Source organism: Tauraco erythrolophus, chromosome 9 (assembly GCF_009769465.1).
Source record: "Tauraco erythrolophus isolate bTauEry1 chromosome 9, bTauEry1.pri, whole genome shotgun sequence".
Lineage (NCBI taxonomy): Eukaryota > Metazoa > Chordata > Aves > Musophagiformes > Musophagidae > Tauraco > Tauraco erythrolophus.
In genome coordinates, this window is record NC_141473.1 from 31,374,100 (window position 1) to 31,392,657 (window position 18,558).

An 18,558-nucleotide genomic window follows, 5' to 3' on the forward strand; every position below is an offset into this window, starting at 1 on the left:
TTCTTGTTATGAAAGAAAATTACTTATTACAAAAGGACTTTTTCAGTTGTTTTTAAACATCAGTGTGTGGTCTAAGTAGTAAAACTGCTGTGGGTAGTTAATTTGAAACTGTATTTGTGCATTACTTTTTATATTACAGTTTTTAGTGAATTTCAGTATTTTCCCCAGCTGTTGCTCTAATAATGGACTAGTTCATTTGCTTTGACTGTTCATTCAGTAGGTTTTTGTATGAACCTTGCAAAAGCATGTTCTGCATTTACAAAAGAGGTTGAAGTTAAAACTTCAGAAGTATCAACTTCCTAGCTTTTACCAAGAGAAATGCTAGCCATGGTTATCAACTTTATAATTGCCCAGTTAGTCATCTGTTTTTCCCCAGCATAACTGACTACCAACTCTTCTTTTAAACATTGATGGCATGGGCATGCTTCTTGCACAGTGGCTTATCCTTCTTGGAGTAGAATGGCTGACCTTCCAAATTCACATGACATACCTAGAATTAATAATAAATACAATCAGAAATCATTAAAAAAGAGAGAGAGAGAGAAAGACATGATTATAAGTTTCAACTGTATTTCTTTTCTGCACACACATTTCTTTGGCAGAAGTACATCTGATTTCCTGGATCAAAGTGCATGCCTTGGTAGTTTTCCTACTCCATGTTGAGATTAGGCTCTGGTTTGCACCAGCTCTCCTCTCTGTACATTCCTGCCACCACTACCCGCTAAGTTCACTAGTTTCCATTACAACAAAGTCAGAGTACCTGATCCCCTAGGCAGCTTCAGCATGTTCCAGCAGTGTGTGTGTAGATTGTCAAACGACAGCACATGCAGCTAGCTCAAACCTTAAGACCTAGGCTCTGATCCTTGTACGATTTTACAAAAGCTCCTGTTAGGTGCCATGGTCCCAGGGGCACCATCCTGCCATGGTACAATGAGATATTAATTCCTGTTATTGCTGTGTCTTGGTACAGGTGCTTATGTGATCAAGGAGCGAGTCATTGAGACAGCCAGTATCATTGAAAATGAATTACTTAGTCTTACCGGGTTATCCTTCAACCCACAGTGTTCTCTGCCTGGCTGCTTAAGTGCCAGTGTTGGCATAATAAAGCATGTGAGAATGCATGGCTGAGGCAGGGCAGGACCAGGTTTAGATCAGCTTAAACTTCCCTGGAATTGTACAGATATCTACAGAGGGTAGTGCACCACCACTTGCAAGGTCAGAGTTGACTAGAACCACTTAAGGGAGTCAACACATGAGAATCTAGGAATAAGAATCAATGTTGTCCCTAATGCTTATGGCAGGCTTAAAACCAGTGAGTGATAACATCAGTAATGAGCCACAGCAAGTGGAAGGAAAATCATGTGAAAGGATATAAGGATAGCATGCTAGAAATTAAGTCATGTGTTTATTTGCATTTGACTTAATCCACTGAAAGAAATAAAATTAGCTCCTAACAAAAAAACGCTGTGACGACTGCATTAAGAAAACTCACCTCCACAGAAAATCGGGTTGTTAATTTAAATAAATACACAAGAATGCAATTAAAAGAATGAGCAAAAAAAGAACATGAAATATTCAGATAAAGTATCTTTTATAGCTAATAGCTGTTAGCTTGTGAAGGAAACTCACTGTCTTAGAATTCCTTTTCATGTTAGAATTCCAAAAAGACTTGTTTAGCTTTAGCTATTTATAAACATTTCTATACTTTCTACTCTTCAATCTAAATTTTAGAGTTCAACAAACATTAGAAATTGTCACTGCTGTTTTTGGTGTGGCCAACATACTATTTTTAGCTAATTAGAGGTTCTAGATATTATTACCTTAGGAATATGTTGTAGAGCAGCACAGCTGTATTAGAACCATATGAAAAGTACTGTTATCATATGGATTTTCCTACTTTGTCTGCAGAGTGTGGGAATATGGCCACACTACATAGCTGTACACGCACCAGATTGATGAGTCTGACTGACTTCTATGCTAATTACTATTCATTCTCTCTAAACAGACTCCTTTTTGCAAGTTTCAACAAGCATTCTGCATGGAAATAAACACTGCACTGCTTTGTAAGTAAGATTATGGCTATACTGTTCAGTATGGTGTTAATTTATTTTAAATCCTGCTTTATCTTTATTTGTTAAACATTGGAAAGAACAGTGCTATGTATTACTGTGTGTACTCTCTAAAACCGGATGTCTTATTAGAGAGCACTCACTTGTGATGGTTACATTTAACAATTCTAGTAAAAGTTTACGGAGGGGAAGAGACATTACTTCCATTCTTCTCTGTCTGCAAGTAAAAACTGAAATTCAATCCCTCTGCATCCTTAGGCATATGTTAGTCATTCCTGCTTTCAGGTCTTCTGATGTTACTTCTCAATTTGTAAGTATAAAGAAATGAGATAGTATTTGGTATAGAACCTACAGCACAAATGAAGCAGGTATCATGCCAAGTGTGTCCCAGGGCTTCAATGAATTTATCTCCAGCTTCAACAGGAAAATCACAGCCATGGCATTTTGTGCTGAACAAAGCAATATAATCTAAAATAAAACAAAAAGCAAATTTAGAATAAACTCTTAATGTAATTGTATTAAATCCAAGAGAAATTGAAAGTTTCCAGAGGATGAATTTTTGGATTTTTTGCTCAGTTTCCTACTACATTCACTGAAACACACTGAAATTTGCTCTTTTCTTTCACTGTTTAAATACAAGCTCAGTGCAAAACCCCACGTCATCACAAAAGTTGTCATCACAAACATAGAAAACAAAAAAAAAGTGTCATGAAATTTGAAGTTATGTCCCTCACATTAGTTTTAAATTAGCTTTAATGCATGTGGAAGCTATTCATAAGGACAAACATGGTCATACAAAACACAATCTAATGGCCAGTGAGTGTTACCTTAAGGGTGGTATAGAAGCATAGTTTAAGTTTCCATTACTGGATTTATGTACTCTCTGCATTAAGAGAGAATATTATGGAAACCCCATACTAGTTAGTTAATACAACTTTACTTTGAATATTAAGTGAAATATGGAAAGACTTGACATTGAAAAAGATGAGTAGAAATTCTAAAGATATATGGAGTTCATGAGAGTCATTAGATGTTATGGCAAAACCTCCACTTTTAAAGGGTAGGTGCCAAGTCAGTCATGCTGTATGGTTTTCATTCTTCACTAAGAGTTACTCTGATTTGTAAAATTTGATTTGCACAACCATAAGGAAGGAATCTCCAGAAAGAAGTAGGCCAAAAGCTCATTAAATGTACAAGGCAGGGCTTACAGGAGGAATATCACTTAAATCTTAACCTCCTTCCTGACCATGTCAGGCAACTCATTTGCATGGCAAGCACCATTTATTAAACCATACTACCCTTTCCATAGTTTGAGGAAACCTGGCCTTTTCCTTTCTTAGTTCACGAGCAGTTAATTTCTTGCAGCACTCAGAAAACAAAATCTGCACTACCATGTGTTGCACATCTGAGCAGTGCTATCTTTTCATCTTTGTTGGTTGACCAGTTTTAGGGTAAGGTAGCAGTATCAGAGGTGATAATTCAAGCAACTTAGTAGAGACGATGTGGGCAGCAACTCACACATACTGTATAGAAGCGCTCCCAAAACCCTAAAAGAAGAGTTTTTCATCCCATAATGTGGGGGTAAGCAGAATCTACCAGGTAACAGAGGGGGACAGGGAAAAACGTGTAGGGAGAGAAATGAAAGGTAAATATCGTAATACATAAGGGAGAGAAATGAGGTAAGGCGCTCTGGGACATAGAAGCTAAAAACCAGCACTCTGCCATCATATAAAATGGAGAAAAATACAGAGAGGGAAACACTTGTATATGCGGAAAGTGGAAACAAAATCCATGCTGGATGGGGAACTGATTTTATTTTGTTCACCAGCTGCTTTATTCTTACATTGCTTCCATACAACATGAAGCACTTGATTACTGAGCAGAACTGTCCAGTTTACCATACCTTTCTCACAGTAAGGTTCACCATCCTCCATGTGAAAGAGGCTATTCCCAAATGGCATCTTACAAGCAGCACAAACAAAGCAAGTTGTGTGCCAAGTCTGTTTTAAGGCATGCATCACTTCCTGTAAAACAAACAAACAAACAAAAATCTCCAGCAGAATAGTATGCCCTGCAACTACCTACTGGAGAAAAATACAAGGCAGAGATGCTCTATAAATTTTTCCCTTCTGTATCAGCCAATGTCCCTCCTCAAAAGAAAGAAGTATGATAGAAATTGGGCTCCTTTGGAAAGAAAGGGGAAATAGGACTGCAGACTTTCCAGAAGAATGTATTTGCCAAAATGAAACAACATAGTTCAGCCAGCTGTTTGTATCAACATGCCCAGTCGCTGTTGCAGGAGAGATTCTGCACAAAGATTCTGATTATTTTCTCCTTTGTTTTGACACGACTAGTATGAACTCTTCAATGCAAAAGTACGACTTGTTAAATAAATTTTAAGAGTCATTTCCTCTCCAAGACCAAGAAATGCATGCAGGTGATAAGTGATTTAAGTCCGATGTTTCAAAGCAACTTAGGTTATTTACTAATTCCTTTAAGCTTCTCACAAGAACGCTTTGCAAACTAATGTGAAAATCTAAAAAAAATAAATAGGTTCTTAGATTTTAACTTATGTGATTAGTGAAAATGAGCCTGCGTGTCTGTTCCTAGGCCATGTGTTCATCACAAAAAAAAAATTTCTGTGCAACTGATGTTCTTTTGAACTGAGTATCCAGATTTTATCAGCTTGTTTCTACTATCCGGTGTGAAGCAATCTCTATCACTGCTTCATTCTTATCTTGTCATACAGAAGTCCTCCAAGTCCAAAAGCTGCTGTACTGAGCTCTGATGCATGGTTACCTGCTAATTTGCCAATCTTGCTTGTGCCCAAGACAATGTTTGACAGTATCTGTCAAACAGTCCAGATTTCAAAGGGCCAGCTGTGTAACTGGTGTTAATTAATTTAACTTCGTTAACTTCAGTGAAACAGCATTGATTTACACCAGCTGAGAATCTAGATTCTATTTTATGTTGCTTCCAATTATATACGTAGACTTTGATTCTCTTTTAAAGATTATTTTTAATATGCATTGACTATGACAAGAGGTTGAAGTCCTCTTCCATGCTTTCAATCCAGTGAATAGACAAAATAGTCTAATTAATGTTTGCCATATATCTCAGTAGAGAATCACCATTTGAGATTCATTAACTTCTGTTACTGTTTGCAAAACAACTATCGCTGATAAATAGGTTTGTATCCATTTATGAACCTCACTGAGCTAAGAAGCAAAAAACAGATTGAGAAATCTTATTAATATAAATAGAGGCAGCTGGCATCTTTGCTATTTTCCTGATGAAAATCCATAATGGGGAACTGATTTGTGCCAGCTTTAATTAGGTAAGTTAAGTCAGTACTCTGCTGTAAAATTACTCCTACTGCCGCAGTAGCAAACAAGACTTGGTTGGAGCCAGAGCTTCACCACAGATGCCTGATGCTGCCATCCCTAACTGGCAATTGCAGAGAAAAGCATCTAGTCTGTCAATGCCAACATTCAGACAGATGTCAAAAGGTGACAGCTAAGCAGTGAAAAAACAGTGTGGTACTCCTTGCTTCCTCATCTAAGAGAATCGTGTTATATATTCACTGTAACTGCATGCATTGATACACTGCTAAAATTATCTTATGGTATTCCAACCTCATCACCATCTAAGGTATACGTAGAGCAAATTTACGTGTACCTAACCATGAGTGCATTAAGACAAAAGTGGCATCTATTTTTTGCCTTTATGGAATCCAGATCTTTGTATTTATTTTGTATTTTCTTAACTATAAGAAGTCAGCAGAACTCCTCTTGTCAGCTGTGTTGCTAGCTACCAGCGAGGTGCAGCAAGAGCAATGAGCCTTTTCCCAAGATCACTGACTTCTCCATTGAAATTTAGACTAAGTCCTGTATAAGAAAAAAAAAACAGTTCAAGTCTTTTACTATAAATACAAGGAAAAGATAGATAAAAGTAACATAGTGTGTATCGGCTAGCAAAGAACTATCCAGAAAGTGTTACTTATTTTACACTCAGTGAGATGCTAATTGGATTACATACTCTGTCTATGAGTTCAAGAAGGTACAGAAACATCCAAGATTTTGGATAGATAAAAATTATTATAAAATAATATGTTTCTCATTCTGAAATAATCAACAGGCTGGGAAATTATTATTAAAAAGGGGGAAATAACTATCTACATGCATTGCTTACAGTCTAAACTATTTAATTATTTCAGTGAACCATGCAGCTGGAGAAAGGGTTAAGCTTGTTCTCTTACCCCCATGATCTTAGTGTGGCATCTGGCACAGGTTGGTGCAAAGAACTGTTCATAACAGCGCTCACAGTACACACTATTCTGCTCTTCCACAAAGCACATATCGGCCAAAGATTTCTTGCAGTAAGCACAGTTGAATTCTTCTGGGTGCCAAGAGCGACCCATGGCTACCAGGAAAGGACCCCTGTAAACAATCGTAATTATCTTATTTGCATTGCAAAAAGATTGAATGACCCTCATTACAAACCGACTTTGTTAGACACCACGTTCATGTATAACAAGCAGTCTACCTGAACCGCAGAGGTGCATATTAAAATAAGATCCAGGAGCCTGAACAGAAATGGTCTTTTTCAAGACCGTTACTCAAACACTTTGCCAATTGGTTAAAATCTTCCATATTTGATTAGTCATATATATTGGATTTACAGACAACTGTTGGAAAAATCATCAATTGTTTTCATAGCTGCAAAGCTATAAGTGGTCTTTGTAAACAGCTGCGAAGACAACAGGAACAGGCCAAGGGTTGTAACACAGATGATAATGCTACTATTTGAAAGCATGAAAAAGTCTGTAAATTTCCAAAACTACACACCCACACCTCACAATAGCTCCTAAAGTCTCCTTCCTTCTTTTCATCTGAAAGAACACTGCATGCAGCATGTTCTAGAAACGTCCAACTATCAGATGAGAACTTGTTGTTGATTATGTGGAAGATACATTAAATTCATTTTGGTGATTTACTTGATTATAATTAGATACAGTGATTATTACTGGAGTCTTTCAATTTCAGAATATATAAAGGGCAATAATCAGCAGCTCCACATCGCCGAACTAGCTCCTTTTAGTGAGGGAGACTGTCATTAAACATGGATTACTTAAAGTTGGTTAGCAGTCCACAGGGTAACAGTGGGCACTGGTCCAGGAGAATGAATTGGGAGAGGAGAAAGGAGAGGCATGCTATGAATCACTGGTAATAGAGTGTAGGCATTATCTTTCTCCAGACACAAAAGCAACAATTACATTTGGCTGCTATTCCAAAATGATGTCTCGTTCCTTTTGTCTCCATAGTCCTCTCCCCCACCCCCCCAACTCTCCTGATGCAGTCATACGTACCTCCTTCAAGGGGTACCTTCGGACCAGAAACTTGTTTAAAAAACAAACAGTGATTTCCCACAGCATCCAAGAAACAAACAATTAGCATGTATAACTTTGCAGTGATAAAAAGTGAACCATGCAATAGCAAAATGAGCTCTGGAAATGTTAAACTAATGAAGCAGACAACAGACATCTCTGCTGGGTAATTTAACTGAGTCTTAGGCTCTGGTACTGTATATTAATGTACAATAACCAGTCTCTCTGATATATTTTTCTGCTTCATCCCTCTTCAAAACCTTATGACCTTACCGAATTATGCTGTTACAGTGCCCACAGAGCGGAGTCCGGCTGCTGGCTGGAAAACGCTCAGCCCTCTGAACTGTTCCCCGGGCTATTGCAGGAGCCTGGGAAGAAGTTGAAACTGGAGATGGGTAAGCAGGAGTTGAGGCAGGAGCTGGTACTGGAGCACCCCTTGGTAGGATGTGCTTTGTGACAGTGGTGGTGGTTTTTCCGGGTGCAAATTTCTGGGAAAAGGAGTCATCTGTTACCCAGGGAGGGCGACTTGCAGGCTCAGCGTTGGCAGGGGTGTAGGAATGAACTGGTGCTGGTGCTGTTTCAAGTATGCCAAAAGAAACCAAGAAGTATTATAAAGTCTTTTCTTCTGATGGCAAAACAGCAACACTTAGCAAAGGGCACTCCACAACACACACAAAATAAAAGCTTCAGATGACACTTAATTATGGTCTGTCCCATTATTGCTCATCAATTCTGCACTGAAGCTAAGGATATCAGCACAATCACTGTCTTTTAATCCATGTGCATTACAGATGGAGACCATTTTCAAGGGCAACTCTTCATTTTCTAGTAGGAATGGATATGACAATTCTGTGATATTTTCAAACACTGCCACACAATCGGTTTAAGACAGGTTAAAAATAGAAAGGCCAGATCAGATCACGTAATGATGTTTTAGGTGGAATTCCCCACAATTTCAGCAAGAAGTTACGCTTAAATTTTTATCTCATTATATTCATTAAAATGCAGCATTTTCTACAGCTGTCAGTTATCTGTCATTTGTAGGTTTTACCCTTAGGTTTCTGAAGCAAAACAGGCTCACACAGGGAACACAGGGATAGAGCGCACTGGAAGCAATACTGAGGCAGCCAGTTCAGCTCACATGACCAACAAGACAAAGCCAACAGCACTTAGAGAAAGGCCAGACTTGCGGTTATGACTGATCTCAGTTCAGTTCTTGGCTCTGCCACAGACTTCCTGTGTAACTTCAAGCAAAGCGTACTATCTCTGTGCCTCAGTTCCCATGTATAAAACAGAAATATTGTACTTCCTTTCTCCCACCCTTTGACTATCACATAAAATCTTCAGTGCAGATTGCTCCTGTGTTTGTGTACACCAGGCTCTAATCTTGGGTGGAGCTTTATCACAAAAATAAGCAGAAGCTGGAGCCTGCACATACCAACAAGTCTTCCCGTTACCCTGCTCTTTTCAAAACGTTAGATCTTGCTTTGTGTAGGACTGAAGTCACTGCCCAAGAAACTGCCTCACTTTGCCAAGCACAGCGGCACTAAAAGCAGTTTCTTTCTTTGCAGGGAAAACAAAGTAGCGAATGATTGTTGGTTTGTGTGAGGAGGAACAGAAGCTGGGAGAGTTGAAGTGTTTTGCCCAAATGAGAGAGCACAGATTTGGGAACAGAAGTCAGTTCTCCTGCAGTCCAGGCAAACACTCTCTGTAGTAGAGCCCAGTACCAACAGAATGATGACCAAATACAACATTTACAGTTTTAAGGGGCTTGCAGGTAGAAAGGTATTTCTATCAAGGAGAGGTTTCAGGGTAAGTAAGCGGTGAGAAGATTATGTTCTACTTAGCGCTTCTCCCTTAGCCCACACCCTGCCTCACAGAATAACGTATACTGATTATTGGCAATTGCAGGTGCTTAAACTGTGTATGCATCAGTCCACTGTGATCACCCCAGTGATCTCTGATTTTCTTTTTATTGAGTTCAGAGTTGAATCTAATGCACCTTCTTGATAAAACTTTCTTATGCTACAGCATCAACAAAGTTTCTGCTTCATAAAACTGTATCCCACCTTAGCTTGAGGCTTCTTTTTTTTTTTTTTTTAACTTGGGAACAGTAAACAGTGTTTAAATATTTCAGAGCAGAGAGTTTATATCCAATTTCTTTAAACCCTGGGGCTGTTGCTATTTATGTATTATGGTATTAAGCTAGGCAAAATTAGAAGACAATATTTCATCTCTAATTGGTGAGTTCAAAAGGCTCCCACCTATGAGGCTCTCTAATTAAATAAGGTGACTTCTAGCTCACTCAGTTTTGTGAAAGGTTTCTCTCTCCCCCAAGAGCCAGTTCTTGTTCATGCAAAGTACGGCAGCGTATCCCACAGAGGGCCTAACTAAATGATCAGATATTCAAACCCAGAGTTCACCCAGAAGTGAAGACCAAATGCAGTCCAGATGCCATTTTTAGGATGTCTTTTTCTATGACTGTCTTTAGAAAATTCAGCTTACCACCTCTTAATTTTTCACTTTTTTCTGGGTTCAGATTAATCGAGACTCCTTTGAAGGATAAACACTGAGGAAGGGTCTTTGTCTTTCATTATCTCTGCCTTCTGTTTCTCTTTTTACTCTATCTTTTGTACTTGCCATGGTAAAATAAAGCAGCAAAGTAAATTTTTTTCCTAGTTGCTGAAATAAGATACCAGGGGAATTATTGCAAAATGACAAGTGTTGGGTGTTCACAACTGCTGTGAGTTCTCTTCTCCTCCATTATCATTTAATTTTACAGGCTGAATTCATAACAACATATTTTTCCCCTGTGAACAGGCTGGAATTACTATTGATTTAAAATAGTGTCATTGCAATGTATTATTAGAAAGGTTTCACTAACTTTGAGATTTTAGCTATTGTTATTAAGATGGAATTATTATCTTCTTATTTTATAGCTATATCCTTAAGCTTACATAAACAACTCTCTTGTCTTAATAGCTACTGCCATACGAATTCACCTTGCATGTTTATGTATTTCAAAGTCTTCCAACATCTATGCAGCAGATAAAAGGTGGTTTGCCCATAAAAAGTACTAAGGTGCAGTATTTCAGAAAATAGATTCTACAAATATCAGTATTGTATGAGTTGACCCTTAACTGTTCAAAATGAATACTTTAAATAATTCAGTAACTCAGCCTCTAGCGCCTTGTTTCGCTCAGCCCTCAGACCCTCTTATAGTAGGAGAGAAAGAATCGGACTATTGTTATCCTGTTATCTCTCTTAACAGCTGTAGGAACAAGCCAATTCCTTGCTTCTGGGGAATTTGGAATTCTCCCTATCAGCTTTTCATTTACGGTCAATGGGTATTTTCCTTCCAGAAAAAAAAAAAAAAGGCGTGTTACCAAAGATTTATTTAGTAAAGTAAAGATTCAGGTAGTCTCAAATGCTTTAGTCTTACATACTAGCTCACACTGTGAGAACAATTTCCTTTTTTTTTCCCCTTTATTAGTAGAACGCATAATTGTTACTCCTAGTAACATTACGTAAATTAGTAAATTTTCTAGTAACAAACGTAATTCATAATCACAAGTGATTTGGCTTGTTGTACACTTAATGGCTGCATCACTGAAGCCCAAAATTTTCCCATATACTGTTTCAGTATATAGTAGATGACAGACAAAGCAGAGAATGCGACAAGTCCTTTATAAGAAGAAAATTTTCTTCTTTAGAAGAATTTAAAATGAAAGATGGTAGGTAACCGGCTGTCTTAGTATTTGAAGGTACTTTGGATTCAGTGAAAAGTTCGTTGAGATCTGTGGGAATGCTTCTACCAATTTCTAAAAGAGCGGATCAGGCCTTTACACTTGAGCACTTTTACATACATGAGTCCTCTTTGGACTTACGGATTTAAAAGGAAAGATTTGCTTTCTTACTGTTAGGTATTATGTTACTTCATAGTATAAAACGGGTGTTTTGAGTCACTTGGAATATGTGAAAGCGCTATCCTAGTCTGGGAAAGCCTGTAAGAAGGGAATACACTAGTTTTTTTCCGCCATCTAGTGGACCTCGTTCAGAAAAGAAATCTATGCTCCTTTTAGAAACGGGTTATGAAGTTAGTTCACAGGAGAGAGAAGGGAACAGATTATGGAGTTCACAGCTTTCCCAATAGGAAGAAAACAAAGCAGCAGAAAATTCCCACCTGAGTTAGGTTAGTCAAAGTAGTACTCTTTCTTTGCTTTAAAGTGTAGATTTACTGATTACTCCTATCTGAGCCAGATACTCTAGACTGCAGCTTCATTTTGAGATTGGTTTCAGCTTCATCAAATTCAGCCCCATTATTTTTTTCAATCTGAGAAAGATTAAAATGGTCTTGCAAACCCTCTTAGTGATTAATTCAAGTTTCTGGATATTGCATATGTGAGGCTGTTGGTGGGTGTTTTAATCTGGAAGTTGCTGGCCCGCTTTTTTAAGGGAAGCAAGTCATCTCATTCCCATTAACACTGAGAGCCAGCATAAAGGCATTCCTCTTCTAAATTCTACATTGTAAATCCTTATACTAATCTCCACTGTTTCAGCCTTTCACACAGTAGATTTACAAAAATAGAAGTCTAAGAAATTACTTGCTAAAGTGAGAGTGCAGTTATTGTAAAAGCCTGAGGTTGCTCTTCAATTGGAAGAAAAAGATGGATTTTGTGATCTCATATGTCATCATTTGAGAACAGCTGGTTCTCTCAGATTGAGGCTGCATTTTACACTGCAGGACAGAATTTATATGCATTCTCAAAGTTGGAGGAGGAACTCTCTTCTATTGATCTTTCCCATCTGTCACAGGAAATACAATTTCCTCCATTACTTCCCAAGTGACAATTTCCTGTTTGCTCATGACTGCAACTGTCTTTAGGGCCAGCTCATGTTCCAAAACCAGTATGAAGTGCTACTACAGCAAATATATAAAACTTTAAAGAGATACCAAAACAAAACCCAAACATTTTCAATAAAATATCTTTCTTTAATCTCTTTCGTACCTGAGTCACTCTGGGGTTCAATTACGGAGGTATTTTAGAGTCCTTTATTGTGTATCTCAAACTCCTAAACAATACAGGGATTCTTACTGTTTCTTTCTCTGCCAACTTTAATGCTATTTGAATTTTGTCATTGTAGTATATCACATTACATATTATTCTGGATTTTCTCCTGTCCTCTAGAGTACAGTATAGCTTTGCAGTGCCGGCAAAATACGAATTTTCCACACACAGGCAAACAATATATACAAGTTGAAGTAAGTTTGTTGTATACATAGCAACACAGAACATAGTTTCCATACTGTGTATTTTAAGCCTTTATTGGGAGGCAATGGAGCTTGAAACCAGCAATATAAGGAATTGCAAAGATGATGCCCATCACAGGAGAAAACAAAAGCACTGCCTCTTATGAGTCTAATTCAACAGCAAGCTTTTCCTTTAACAGATACAGCTACTAATTTATTTCTGTGGCAGGTCTGTATATTGAGAACTGGAGTTTATACTTCACCCCAATGCGCATGGGGCCTAGTATCAATCAGTATATTTAGGAGATATTTTGACTTGCCGCAGTTTGCTGTTCTGCATTATGGAAATAACCCTCTGTCTTCATCTATCCTTTTTTTGCAAGACAAAAATAATATTTGCCTTCAGTGAGAACATGGTATATGCTGACACACTTAACCAAAAGCAAATGAGGAGAAGCTGAAGCCATTATTGACTTTGAGACTTAAATAGCTCATGACAGCTCTGAACTGGCTTTTTCCACCTTTATATCTCAAATACAAAGACAATCAATTGATCTGTCTGTCTGCTTTATGTCTAAGTTTGCCTTGGTTTCATTTCATTAGATGCAGAGGTAGAGCATTACAGAAGTCAGAGTTTAAGCTTGTTAGAATTCTTGGCCTTTTCATATTTACTTGACTGTCGAGATATAAATCAACTTTTTAATTCTCTTGCTAAGATCAGAACAAGCTTAATTTGTAACAGAACTGCATTTAGACTTACATTGCTGCCTCATTTAATTTGTTCTTTTTGAGGGTTCACATTTTGGTCATCACTGGTTTTAGAAGTTCACTCAATTTGTAACACATTAATACAAAGGGAATTTAAATAAAATCAAGAAGCATATTTTCCACATGAATGAATAAAAAAAATATTCCTTCCGTAACTGGAGCTGTGGGAAACGGAAACACAGCATTATGAAGTACTTCAATAGGTCACTCTCTATTTCAAATATAAGCCTGAGTTTGAGAAGTTCAATATATGGCCTTGTCTACTTTGCAAATATATCCTACTCAAACTACCTTCACTTATTTTACCTCCTTCCTGAGTTGTGCATTCTTAAGCTGTTTTATCATTTCTGAAATGTCATTGGGCTCCTAATTGGGCATGCTGGGTTATTTTCCAAAGGTTTGGGGTTTTTTTTTTTTTCAAAAGTCAGCCTACTTTTTTTTTTTATTACAGCTTTTTCCCTTGCTTTTATTCTTCTTCCTCCTTTTGTTCCACATTTTTACTCTAAAGCAGAATACAAATACAACATAATCCTCGATTTTCAGATAATCTGAAGCAAAACTAGCAACTAGCAGCATTTCGTTCCATGTATATATATCTTTCCCGATATGTGTGCGTCCAATTGTAAAACATGCATTCTTTGCATTTTCTTTTTCTAGAAGAAATGCACGTGAATGTATACTGAATCCTTTCGGTACTTTGTTCTGAATCCTTTCGTTACTTTGAAGTCACCTTACCTGGCTGGTAGACAGAGGGCTTTATGCTGGCAGTAGTAATAACTCTTGGTTTTGAAGTAGCAGAAGCAGCAGGACTTTCACCATAGCTTCCAGAAACCGGTGTTGGTGTATATGACTGGCTTGTGTTTCTAAAAGCAAAATGAAGGTATGAGCAACTTCATAAACAGCAAAAGTTACTGATTATGAAATAACAGATCTGGCAGCTTCCAAAGCACTCCGAGAGGAACAGTCCTTGAGAGCTGCAGAGAGAATACTGTGATATTAATTAGTCATTGCTGAAACAATTCTTTCAAAAGAAAAATTAGCCAAAAAAGGATTTTAAATAATGCCAAGTTGCTCTTGTTGTCACAGAGAATAGCTTATTGAAATAATATGACAGATTTATTAAAGGAACTCTCGGTTTAACAAGGGATCAGACTTGGGGAACATGCATACAAAGTTTGGGTTTTCAGTCCCTTTACGAACATACCAGCCTGTTCTTGTCTAAGATAAATCAGTGAGGGATATCTTGTTGACTTAGAAAGATACTGGCTCAGCACAATTACTACTACTACAACAATACTAATTACTGTTTATAAGCATTGTACTCTTTTCAAAAAGATTGTAGTGACCTTTAAAACACATTTCTGAAACTAACTCTTTTCCCTATTTAGACTGAAACCACAATTTACGTTGATTTTTCTAATGTTCAGATTCAGCTAACTCAAAAGCATATGATACACAATATTACGATGCAATTTCTGCATTCCTAGATTAAAAACATTTGCTTGGGATTGCAAACATCAGTAAGAAATTGCTTTTCTCTGTCTTATGGCTCAGACACCGATTCTCAGTTTGATTGTAGCAACATTTTGAAATGTATGCATCTTCTCTTTGTCTGTTCCTTAGGATGATTACCTTTGTAGGGACTTTGCTTCTTCGACCAGTGAGAGAGCATTACAAACAAAGCAAACAAGAGGGAATGAAGTACAAAGAAGGGAAGCAACAGATAGCAATATGAGTGCAGTAATAAAAACCATTCACTGTTGAACATCATTCTTATTCACCCTGATAACATAGCTTTACTTTCTTTTTTCCTTCAGTTTCACTATCTGTATGAACCAGATCCCTATCCATTTGTGCTGACAGTTCAGGAGTTATTTCCATAGTGGCTTTTGTCTATAGGAAGACAGTTGTCAGCATAAGAAAAGAAGTGTCCAGCTTTGCCAGACCATTGGTCCATCTTTTCTTGTACTTTCTTTAATAGTGGAAATACAAGCCATCTGGAGAGAACATGTTATAATTTTTACATATTGCAAATCCAGCAAATTCCTTCCTGTTCTGATCAATGTAAACTTTTGATTTTTAATTTTGAACAGAATAAACCTATCCTCACAACATAGCTTTTTGCTACTCCGGCAGTGCTTATACTATAGATCTAGTCTGCATAGCATTGCTGCTTCAGGTTAATTTATTTTGTCAATTTACTTTGACCTAGAAACATAGCTACTGCTACAATGACTATAGCTAATTATTTCTCTACCTAGTCTAGGGCTTCGGGCTAGATTTCAGTCTGCTATACCATGAGTGAACAGGACTCTCAAAGATAAACTGCTTTAGTGGGTTTGTATTCACTGCAGATTCTGTTGTGAACTGCGCTGTGATTTTGCAACCACCAAAGCTGTTCTAAGCATAGTAAGACTTTTTACTTTCCATTCTTACCATCTATTTCCTGTTGATACCTCCTCATCTGTAGTGCATAAGAAGGTATTGTACTCGGGGTCACTGGACAGAGACTCATTGCTCCTACCGTAGCACAGACATGAAGATGTACAGTTCAGACACACTGGCTTCACGTACAGCTTTCAAAATGCCTTTAGCTAAATACACACTATCAAAAGAATTTTCCTTGTTTTAAAATCTATTACTCAAGGTAAACTAGACAGAAAACCATTAAACCATACTTACCTTTACAGGATCAGTGATCAATATTTACAATGTGGATTAAAAGATTTTAAATCATGTGTTATACAGCCTTAATCTGAAAATGGTATACACTCAGGAAAGTCTACTCCCAGATGTGCAGGTCCATTGGTAGAAAAACTCATTTGAAGCTCTCTTAATGCACAAAATACATAAAGAAGTTCTGAGCCAGATTCGTGATACTTAGACTGTCACAAAGAAAAACGGTTATTCAAAATTCAAGTGTTGTCCAAAGTTAACAGCATGATAAAACCACGCCACTAGATTTCCTTGTATGTTCAGGGAAATGAAGTTGAAAAAATCAAAAATCACACTCACACAAAAAATTGTATTCATAGTTCCAAAACTATGGCAAAATTAAAAGACTGAACTCTTTTACAAGTGTATGATGCATATTAAATACAGTAAAGAAGATAAAAGGCTTGTCCAAGAGAAATAAAGCGTTACATTACATCATTAAGGGTTTTAGTGAAGTTAAAAGATTTATCAGAATTTCTGCTGAAGAAAAAAAATGTAATAGAAAGAAAGAAAGAAAAGAAAGAAAGAAGAAAGAAAGAAAGAAAGAAAAAAATAAAAAGATGTCCTAAAGATCAAAGATGCTTTAATGGAACAGGAAGCAATGGCATCTCGAAAAAGCAGTGAAAGCACCTTTACTGAATTTATCTGTAGCAGCCAAGGGCATGTGACAGGCAGCAAATTAAGTACTGGCTCTGAAAACTATTAGTTGTCAGAAAAAGAAAGAGTAAATATTTCTAAGCAGATCATTTTTATGTTAATACTTCACTAGATGCCTACTAGCAGCAATAAATTGGTTTGTTAAATGCTTTTAAGGTAGAGTAGCTGCACAAAACATTTTTATACCTCATCTTTGACTGGTAGCTGATGGAGGTGGAAGAATGCCGGTTGAAACTAAAATGAGACAAAAGTTGTATTTGAAAAAAATATACCAAGAAAATTGGGATATCTTGTCCTACAGTGAATTTCCTTATCAGTAAGAGGTGCTCTTAAGTGCTAAAGTAAACAACATGTATATATTTATAACCATATAAGATCAGGATTACGTTACATTTTGCTTATCTTATTTAAGCTAGGAATCACAGTGAAACCTGAATAATGGTAACAGATATAAATGAGCTGAGTATATTGCTCCATAAGTCACTCTCATCCAGTTTTGCTCATTCTTTAGTTGTGGAATTCTAATTCAACCACTTTGCTTGGACAGCCACCATTTATTTGTATTAGCATAGAAAAATGAGTTTCTTTTTGTCAATGTCATAAGCTTAAGCTGCATCAAATCTTAATAGCAAACCTTGAATTAAATGAAGTCCAAATGTCAGCAAAGTTTCCTAGTTTATGAGTTTCCTAGGACAACCCCACAGAAAGGACAGGCTGGAAGTATTTCAAGCAACAACATCAAGCCGTCACATTCAACTTTTCCCCTGCAGTACCATTCTACTGTTCATTTACTAAACAGTGTCTTAGGTAAACAGGAAGATTTTTTTTTTCCTGGGGAAGTAGCATCATTTCAGAACATAAATGATTCATTTACGTAAATAGAGAAAGTACTCAAGAGCCTGCACAAGGTATGATCTGAGAAACAAGAGGATTCAGAATGGATGCAGCTCCTGCCTAAATGCAGGGCTGCATGGCAACAATCATATCCCGCAGGAGCACAGCCCACATTTGCCAGAATTACCAGAAGCCTATCCTATGTCAGTTTTTTTCCTAGCTTCTGGGGAAGAGTTTTTCTTCCTTTTACCACAGACATAGTGCTTGGATTAAAATCCTAGTATCACAGAAGCTACGCCTTCCTTTTAGAACCATAGTTGTAACTCCTTCCATCATTTATCCTGTTCTTGTATTCCCAGAGTGCTGTCTCGCTGGTTGCCCTGCATTTACCCTCCAGATGGAATAACCAATTGCATAAAGAGCTTCTTAGGTTATTTAAAACACTCCTGATATGCTTTCTTCTTTGTAAGCAAGACGGTTAAGTGAAAAAGTAAGATTAACATTGCAGATTTAAAAGTGAGAGTAACTTGATCAGTTAAGGATTAATGACTTATTTCAAACATTCCTCTTTAGGAAAATTGTAAAGATTTTACTCATGTTAGGTGTTATGCATATGGCCTTTGCTCACAAAAGCAAAATCACTATAGAACTCATCTACCAAAGTTTAAAATCAGATTTAAATAGGTAAGGACATTGATCAAGAAATCCTCCTGCATTTTCTTGGTGGACCTTTTTAAGGTATCTAGAAGGACAAAAAAGCCCAACAAACACTGGAAAAATGGTGGTAAGTCTCAGCCTCATTCTACCTGAGCATGTTTTACAGGATGGCATTTTAACTAGGGTCATCTGTACTTTATTTTGAACTAAAATGATATGAA

The 18,558-nt window shown here is 37.2% G+C and overlaps 1 protein-coding gene across 3 annotated transcripts in view; it reads right to left on the bottom strand.

The window, feature by feature from the left end:
* Positions 1-400: 400 nt before the first annotated feature.
* Positions 401-18,558, bottom strand: part of LDB3 (LIM domain binding 3) — a 116,430-nt gene continuing 98,272 nt past the window's right edge. For all 3 annotated transcript variants that reach the window (XM_086616293.1, XM_086616292.1, XM_086616291.1), the window contains 7 exons: positions 17,033-17,080; positions 14,210-14,337; positions 7,729-8,029; positions 6,328-6,508; positions 3,973-4,093; positions 2,422-2,537; positions 401-490 (listed from right to left, as the gene is read on the bottom strand). In XM_086616293.1, coding sequence (XP_086472419.1) covers positions 401-490; positions 2,422-2,537; positions 3,973-4,093; positions 6,328-6,508; positions 7,729-8,029; positions 14,210-14,337; positions 17,033-17,080 — 985 coding nt within the window. The remainder of the gene's footprint in view (positions 491-2,421; positions 2,538-3,972; positions 4,094-6,327; positions 6,509-7,728; positions 8,030-14,209; positions 14,338-17,032; positions 17,081-18,558) is intronic.